The sequence below is a fragment of the Diceros bicornis genome, unplaced genomic scaffold (genome assembly GCF_020826845.1).
Source record: "Diceros bicornis minor isolate mBicDic1 unplaced genomic scaffold, mDicBic1.mat.cur scaffold_97_ctg1, whole genome shotgun sequence".
NCBI lineage: Eukaryota > Metazoa > Chordata > Mammalia > Perissodactyla > Rhinocerotidae > Diceros > Diceros bicornis.
This window is the reverse complement of record NW_026691866.1, coordinates 390,219-399,469: the sequence shown is the minus strand read 5'-3', so window position 1 is coordinate 399,469 and position 9,251 is coordinate 390,219. Positions and strand designations below refer to the sequence as shown.

General features: G+C 48.2%; 1 protein-coding gene across 1 annotated transcript; it reads right to left on the bottom strand.

Moving 5' to 3' along the window:
- Positions 1 to 546: 546 nt before the first annotated feature.
- LOC131403961 (mucin-16-like) lies at positions 547 to 1,781 on the bottom strand. Its single transcript, XM_058538145.1, has 2 exons — positions 1,682 to 1,781; positions 547 to 749 (listed from the first exon to the last, which is right to left on the bottom strand). Exons 1-2 carry the CDS (start codon positions 1,764 to 1,766, stop codon positions 592 to 594), a joined length of 243 nt encoding a protein of 80 aa, XP_058394128.1. The 5' UTR covers positions 1,767 to 1,781; the 3' UTR covers positions 547 to 591.
- Positions 1,782 to 9,251: the final 7,470 nt, after the last annotated feature.

The window sequence follows — 9,251 nt, the reverse complement described above, 5'->3', positions numbered from 1 at the left end:
CTCAGGACAAGGAGCAATGCGAGAGGGGAGACCCCACCTGGTCCTGGGTGTCCCTCAGCAGGGCAGTGTACTCCGAGGATGTGGGCTCCGGGCTGCTGAGGTTCCAGCTGATGATGTGGAAATGTAGCTGGTGCTCTCTCTGGATGGATAAACTCTGGGCTGCAGAGTCTGGAGCCACCGAGAGGAAGAGCAGACAGGTGGAGACTCTCCGCTCCCAGCACAGAGGCATGGTGGCCCACGGGGTGAGGATGGTAGGTGCAGACGGCGTCCACACTGGTGGCTTCCCCACCCTTTTCAGGCCTGGGGAGAGAGGGACGTGGGGACTCTAGAGAGAGGTCCTGAAACCTCTGGGGTGGGGGCCAGAACAGGAAGGAGGAAATGGGAGGACAGTGGGGAGACTGAGAGAGGGGTGGTGACAAAAGTGGTCATTAGGGGCAAATGCTCAGGGGAGGGTCTCACCTGAGGGAGACCAGTCTGCAACTCAAGGAGAAGAGGCCCAGGCTGCTCTTCTTAAACAAGGATCCAGCTGGGGAGGAAGGAGGAGGAGGAGGAGCAGGAGGGACAGGGGTTGGGGGAGGGGCTGGGTGGGATTTAACCCACCAGGAGCTGCTGGGACCAGGGTCTCCCCAGGCTCTGCAGGACCCTCTCAGTGGAGTTGAACGTGGCTGAGCCGTTGCTCCTGTCTGATGAATACCGGAGGGTGGAGATGGGGAAGGTGACTGTGAGGGTCTTCAGGTTGTGCCCCAAAGCTGCAAGACGAGAGGGAGAGCGATGGCCATCACTGAGAGCTGGCCTGAGACCACACCAGAGTCCTGCACTCATTATAATCTGTCGTCTTCTCTCCCAGTGGCACCACCACCCACCCGTGTGGTCACCCAAGTCAGAACCAGCACATCTGCTCAGCTCCTCCTCCCTCCCAGTAACACCAATTCCAGTTGCGCACCGGTCCTCACATACACTCCCTCTCTCCATCCCTGTCCCAGCTCAGGTCTTAACTTGCTTCACCCGGACCAACACCCCAGCAGGCTCACTGGATGCTCTGTCTAAAGGATGTTCTACATGCACCACTAGAAGAATCTTTCTGAAATGAATACCTCACTAGGGCCACCACTGCTCTAGCACCACCCATGGCTCCCTATGGCCTTCAGTGTTAGTTCAACCTTCTTGACCTGGCACTCAAGGCTCTACTCAATCTGGCTCCTGCTGACCTTTCAGTCTCATTTTATCCATGTACTGCGGGTTAAACTCCATGCTTCACGCAACCCAAATTCATTTCAATTCTCCCCATAGGGCATGTTGTTTCTGGCCGGAGCCTTTGATCATGGAATCCTCTCTGCCAGGAAAACCCTTCATCCTCTAGTTGCCAGGGTGCCTCCTACCTATTCTCAAAGACTCCATTCTGGTGAAACTTTCTCTAGCAAGCTCTTCCCCTCCAAATGATGCCAGGCCCTCTCCCCGAAACATCCCACATTGTACTATAATGGTGTGTTAATTTCACAAGACTCGGGGCTCTCTGAGGGCTGGCCTTAGACTGAACCGTCGGTATAATCTTTGTGATCAGCATGATTGCCCTAAAACCAGAATCTCACACTGTGGCTTCCCAGCTCCTGGATCACAACTGGCTGGTGGAGGAGTGGGGCCGGAGAGCTTCTCTTGGGAAGGAAAAGGGGCCCCCAGATACCTGTGGTGGCTTCTGGTGGCACAGGTGATGATGAAGTATGCAGGGACGTGGTGGCTGGCTCGGGAGCTGTGGCGAGGGCTGTCATCAGGGAGGCACAGAGTGGGAGGAGCCCCCAGGCTCACCCGGGCTCCAGCAGTGGCTGTGCCAGGACCACCATTCACAGGTGAAGCATAAATGAGAGTGAGGGGACGGGTGACTGTGTGAGTAGAGGGATGAGCAAGCCTGTGGATGAGAGCAGCCCAAGAGAGAGAGATAGGTGAACAAGAGAGACTGAACTTGGAGGAGAGACAGATGGACGGGCAGAAAACTGGACAGACGGATGGGATACCTGGAAAAGGAGGACCAAGGGCGGGGCTTCAGGAGAATTAAAGTGAAAACCACGTGGGGTCAGAAAGTGGTGGAGAACACGTCTGTGTCTAAGGCTTTCTCACCCTGGGCTGGGACTCTCCACCAGAACCCGGGAGGGAGAGAAGAGATGAATTAGGGCCCTTCCAGGTGCTTCCCTCACCAAGGACAGCGGGTGAAGGAGAACAAGTGCTCCCCAACCCCAAATGCGGACGGGACCCAGGACATCAGGGCCAGGAATACTCACTGGTGGTAGTCGGGGCTGCGGCTCCATAGGTGTAATCTGTGGAGAGAAGGCGAGAGGAGCTGAGCAAGAGTTGGGGTGAACATAAAGGATTAAGGGAGAGGGGGGATGTAGGGAGCTTTGTGGGGAAAGCAGAGGGATAGAGGGGAGGGGTGTTCAGGGTGGAGGCAACGAGATGGAAGGTGGCTGGACCCAGTGATCACACAGTGATGAGAAGACTGATCCCAGACCAGGAGCATAGAGAGATGGATCATAGCTCACTTTAGAGCAATGGAGGCAACACAGAACTCTGACTGGGAGAGAGAGTGTGGCTGTAGCACAGCCCCTCACCACTGACGTAGAGGCTGTCCCAGTCCAGGGTGAGGGGAGCCCAGGTGGGCGACGCCCTGGGTCTAATGGCTCAGCTCCCTGTAGAGTCGCTCTCCGTCCAGCCTGGGACCAGCGGGGGTCAGAGTGGAAGGTGCAGATGATGTCCACCCCAGTGGCTGCCCCACCCTTCTCAAGCCTGGGGGAGGGAGAACCTGGGGACATGGAATACCGAGCAGGGGTCCTTCTGGGTGTGGAAAGCGAGAGAGGGGAAGGGAAGAGGCTGAGGGAGAGGCTGAAGGGGCTGCTCTGATGTCTGGAGAGGCTCTCCTCGGTGTCTCCCATGTGAGACAACCCCCTCACAAGTAAGGCCTGACTTCCTTTAGGATGTGGAGGAGGGCCTGTGAGTGACAAAGAGGGGTGAACACACAGACCTGGGTGAGGGGGCGCCTGCAGGTCTGCACGGACAGTAGCGAGGAGAACAGTCTCTGCCCTGTGCCATCTGACACATGCGGCAAGAAAGTACCGTTACGTTCTCTCGGTTCTACACTCCAAGGTCTTTTCTTTCTACTTCTTTCCTGCTCCACAGCCATCACCCAGGCCTAGGGAACAGTCACCTTATTCCTCATCTTATTCCCAGCACCTCCCATCTCGCCTCTTAAGTCTACATTCTTAACCATGAAGTCCATCTGAACCCACGTGCTTAGACCAAACGCTAATCACATCCTCCTTCTACTCGCATCTCTCCAGAGTCTTCCCACTGGTCTTAGAACAGAGTCCCAAGTCACCCTTGATCTGGTCCTGCCTGTCCCCCCTCGCCGGTGTGGCTCACACCCCTCCCCCTGTGTTGACTCAGCTCAGCCATCCCTCTTCTCAGTTCATGGACACACCAGGCTCTCTGCTTCAGGGGTGTCCTCATGCAGGTCCCTCTGCCTGAAACGCTCTCTTGAACACACTCCCACACCCTCACTCCAGTCTAACCCTCCAACTAGCTAAATCCAGTCCCATCTCTAGCTCTCAAGCTAAATATCAGTCCTTCTCAAGAGGGCTTCCCTGTCCCCTCAGGTTGAGTCCCCTTGTGCCAAACTCCCACATCACTCTCATCATTAACTGTCTAAAATCCAAATTCCCAAATACAATATAAATTCCACGGAGGTGGGACAAGGTCTCTCTGGTTCTCCAGGTCCCCATGTATGTGGCCCAGGGCCTGGCTCATCAGATGAGGAACCATCCCGGTTTGTCTAGGACTGCCCTGGTTTGAACACTAAACGTCCTGTGTCCTGGAAAACCCCTCTGTCCTGAGTAAACAAGGATGGTGGGTCACCATAAATTATAAACTCAAAGACTATCTATTGCATGACAAGCACACATTCCCCTCAAGAACATCACAGGAAAGCTAGAATGAAAAAGGCACACACACACATACACACACAATTAGTAGAGGCCAACAACTAAATACAAAATTACTTAACAAGATTCTCTGCAACGTGAATCACCAGACCGTTATTTCAGAAAAGTTTCAAGAAACAAAGTTAATTCCCTTTAGAAGACAAAGTGGTGAGGACAGTCTTTTTAGAGACTAGTGCCCTGCCCTGCAATCTACAGTGTTGCTTAGTACTCCTCCCAATGATTTGAAATGGCATAAAGAAAAAAATGCTCAAAATAAATCTGGCTACTGGCAAATTCAATGTTAAATTTGTTATTAATACAAAGAAGTTCCAATCATCTTTTTCCCTGAATGCTCCTATATTTCAAATTTTTGTGGAGGATTTATAGGACTTTAGAAGTCAAGTTGAATGGGTCTAAGGAATGTTGCTGAGTATCCCTGCTAATATTTAATGGGATGTCTTCTAATACTACATACACACGCAAAACATTTCTGTATTTACATTATATATAAATCCTGACTTTTGAGTATTATGCAATGCAAGTAAATCTATATTTTCTACTATAATACACATTTGCAGTTATTTACACTTGTTTTATGTGTTCTTATTTGCATATAACTGTACTTACTGAAATATTTACCACACACAGCTTACCGTCTTTCCCTTGAATATAATCCATCAAACATCAATTATTTTTCTCAAGATACCCTCACTCTCAGTGTCCATGTGGTGACAACCTGAGCCCAGGAAAGCCCACTGGCAGGTCTTCTGCACAGCGGAGGCTGCCGGAACCTGTTGGTACCAGGTCCACAGGGTACTCACCTGGTCACACAGAAATCCATGGATCAGCGAGGACAGGTGGACCCTGAGCCTGGTTTCACCTCAAACTGGAGCTCCACGGATGTTTTCGTGTCTGAGGGGGGGAAAAAAAAGCGCAAACAAGCTTTTGAGGCCTTTTATAGGGTGTTGGATGGAAAGTTCACCCCATTCACTTTTCTTTTTTGTATTTACTGATTTAACTGTAACTGTTGGCTGTGACTGAATTTTCCCGATTCCTATGCAGTCACCTGCTCCCCAAGATGGGAGGAAGCAGCTTTGTGCTGTGTGCACTTGAGTCACTCAACTCACTTGGCTGGACAGAGACTTTTTGGTGACTCTGGGCCCTTTAAACAAGCTTGTCATTTAGGGACCCTGTAAGTGGCTCGATGACTTGTAAACAATTCCCACACTTCATTCAAGGCTCGGGAGATTTTCAGGCCGTGGAGCAGGTTTCCCAACCTCGGCACCACTGACATTTGGGGCCGGATGATTCTCTGTCGGGCCGTCCTGGCCCCTGGAGGACGCTGAGCAGCATCCCTGCCTCCCCCTCTAGAGGCCAGGAGCGCCCCCATTAGTAACAACCGAAACACCGCCTCCAGACGCGGATAAGCCACCTGCGGACAAAATCACATGGTGACGGTGACGGCGACTCTGAGGAGGGGCCGGCGGCGCTCGGAGCCGGGAGGAACAGCAGCCTCGGGCGCCCTGAGCGAACAGCCCGGGGGAAACGGGGCTCCGGGGGGACGGAGGGACGCCGGGCCGTGACGGGGCTGCCCGCGGCCCAGGCCCCTCCCTGGACCGCGACCGGAGCCGGGACCGCCGGCCGCTTACCGCGCGTCGCCCCTTCGGCCGAAGGTCCACGGGAATGCCGTCCGCGCCGAGAAGACTGGACACACCGCGCAGACCTCCCGCTCCATCCACGGCGCCGCCCGCGCTTCCGCTTCCGGTCTCGGGCGGGCGTTCGGGGAGGACGCAGGTTCGGGGAGGACGAACCTTTGGGGGCTCTGGGTTGAGGCGGCGGGGTGGGGGGGGGCAGGGGGCGGGGCAGGGCGGGGCCGCGCACCCCAGCCTCGGGGGAGGTGTCTAGGTTCTAGAGTTAATGTGAGGCCGGGCCGCGGGCTGGGTCAGCACCAGGGACAGGGAGCAGGTCTAGGGGCGGGGCTGTGGGTGGAAATCAGTTCTAGGGGCGGGGCTGTGGGCGGGGACAAGGGTGCGGGCGGGGCAAGGGGCGGGACCAGGCTGTGGGCGGAGCCAGGCCCGAGCCTTGTGCGGAGACCAGTTCCAGGGGCGGGAAGAGGCGGGGGTGGGGCTGGAATAAGTCTGGCCGACTTCACAGTGGGAGGAAATCAGCTCCAGGGGCGGGGCTGGAGGCAGGGCTTTCCGTGGACCCCATACTGTACAGGTAGCTGGATGTTGAACAGCTTTTCTTCATTCATTTCCTCACGTTTATACAGCCTCATAGAATGATGTGCCCATATTTAGAATTATAAATTTTTTGTGCGTGTTTGCTGTTCTTAATTTCATTAAAAAATTGGGTCATATATTCACATTTCTCTACAACTTACTGTCCCAAGACAGTAGATAAGGACATAACGCTATTTTAATTTTAATTTAAAAATCTGGGGGGAGGGAGGCCACTACGTCGTAGATGCACGTATAGGAAAACTTCAAAGAGTGGTGCAAAGTCAGTAAAATATTCTCACTCTATCACTGTCTCCCAGTCCTTTTGCACAGAGATAAACATCCTTTTCTCCTCTATCCTTCCAGACATACTGTGTATATGTGGGCCTGTGTATATGTTCAAGCCCAAGAGTGAGGTCCCCAAGCAAAACCTGAAGCCCATGAATTGTCTCATGCGTCAGAAGTTACTGAAAAGAGATTTAAATTTCTGGTGGAAGGAGATGAACTAGTGATGAATCCATAGGAAGACAACAAAGAAATAAGGGAATTTTACCATTTAAAAGGTCAAAGGAAAAAGTGAGAAAGAAAATGTGTTCATAATATCTGATGTAGCACATCTCTGGATAAGATTCGTATGCTATAAAATGGTAAACACTTATGTCATAAAACAGTAGACATTGAATTTTGATTTATCCTAATTCATTAAATAGTTATATTGGGCAAGGGGAATTATGTTTTTAATGTATGTAAGAACTCTTCATGCTGATTTTTTCAGAGAAGAAAGAAACTATAAATAGTCAAAAGATGAAAAATGAAAAAGTGTATGAGTAGCTAATATAGAAATACAGATTTTCAACCAGAAAATTAAAAAAGTTGTTTTTGGAACCAGAGTCAAGAGTGGGGAAGGTAGCTTTTCATTATAAGGCTTGAAGTATTATTTGAGAGATGTGCGTATAGACACACACACACGCACACACACGGGAGCCTGAATTTGTATTCCAAAGGGATCCTCTAACTCTACAAATAATTTGTTACAAGGATTCACTTTACAACAGTAGAACATATTTTGAAAACTACAGACTTCAAGCCAAAAAAAAAGCTCTCATCATCCCGGTGAAAAATGAATGGGGCATCACTTTCCAACCGACATGGTGATAAGCATTTTACACACATTACTCTTGAGTATTTTCACAGCAACCCATAGGAAGATGGTATTATCTATCTCCATTTTGCAGATGAGGAAATTGGTGACAGCATATTGCTAAAATTTTCATATAAGTTCTCAATAGATATTGTTTTATGTTAAAATTGTTTATTGAATTTTCTTTTCATTAATAAAACGATATATGCCATTCTTACAAATAAGCAAAGGGCGTGTAAAAACAATTTAGCAAAACGACAGTTTCCTTTTGATATAATTAAATATAACAATCACTTTATTATTTTTCTGCTCTCTGCCTCACATCTAGGAAGATATTTCCTATCCTAAAGGCTTACTAGAAAACTCTACTAAAAATCAAGAATCAGGGAATACCCATATTATGCAAGGTTCCTGAATACATGCAAAAAAAGCCATTATAACAAGTTTTTGTACAAAAATCTTAGATCATTCATGAACTGATAACAACACAAAACATGATTAGGCAAGGTAGTTCTGTAGAATGACAAATATTTAAACTTTAGACATTTAGAAAGGTAGTTCATTACAGTAACTAATGTGTATAAGAAGAAATTTTTCAAACTCATTAAGTGCCAGGAAAACGTTTGACAAATGCACTGCAATATTATTCAGAATAGCCAAGAGATGGAAACTACCTAATTGTGCATCTGTGGGTGAAAAGATTAAGAAAATCTGGGGCATCTATACAATGGAATATTATTCAGCCTTAAAAAGGAAAGAAATCCTGTATTCAGAATTGCTTGCCTGGATCATTTCAGTAGTCATGTGCTTTCTTGCTTAGCCCCCTCTGGTCCATTCACCAACCAGAAACCAGGGTGATCCTTTCACAATGTAAGCGCCACGACCTCTAATGGATCCCTAAAAGAGATTTTGGAGGTAGACTTCCTGGGTACCAGCTGTGTGACCTTGGACAATTATATAACCTCTAATATTCCTCATCCATACAATAGAGGTTAATAGTATTGTCTCCATAGCATTGTTGTGAGGATTAAATGAGTGAATACGTGTCAGACGCCTAGAATGTGCCTGGCACATGGTAAGGCAACATGAAAAATTTAACTGTAAATATAACCAAATTAAATATTGTGATGGCCTCTTAATTAAGTTGAACAATATGAAATTTCTAATATTCAACCATTTTGACCCATTATTATTGTTGAATAAATGATAAAACTCAGTCTAGGCAGGTTGTGTAGAGTCAAAAAGGATCGGATAAATGAAAATATTATTAGAAAAAATAAGCTGAAATAGATTGCTTTGCAATTTACAAAGCAGTTTCTCATACTTTGTTTCATTTAATCTCTAGAGAATGCTTTTCAGGGTATTATTACCACTGACTCTGAAGGAGTAACTGACTTGCCCCGAATCACACCACATTAAATAACACAATTAGAGTGGAAACATCATTTCGAGTATAAATCCCACATGATATTTTGTTTTCCCTTCATAATATCATCCGTCCTCTCAAGAAAGTGATGAAATAATGCTGATTCATAGGAACTTAGTCTTAAAGAGACATACTCTCAGATGATAAACACTATGTCTTTGAAACAGGGGTGTTGCGAGAAGAAACATGGGACCCATGCTTTCTGGGTTTTCAAGTCCATACTTAGAGTTCTGGGAAAGAGTAAAAGAAGGGAAAGGGTGAAAAATAGTCCAGAATGAAAAATGCTTGACGTATATGTAACTTTATTGATCACCTCAAGATTCTCTTTTTGTTTATGGTCTGTGTCACCCTACTAGAATATAAATGCTCTTAGGGTAGATCACTGCTATCTTGCAGCAAATGGTAGGGACTGAGTAAATATTTATTAAAGGAATGAAAGTGGCCTTGAATACATCTGCTCTTGACTCACCAGAGAACAGCCCCATACTAGGCAAATGGCA

Coding starts and splice junctions, on each gene's coding strand:
- LOC131403961 (XM_058538145.1), bottom strand. CDS start 1,766: ATGACAGCCCTCGCCACAGCTCCCGAGCCAGCCACCACGTCCCTGCAT. Junction 750..1,681: donor GCCACCAGAAGCCACCACAG/GTATCTGGGGGC, acceptor CTCGTCTTGCAG/CTTTGGGGCACAACCTGAAG.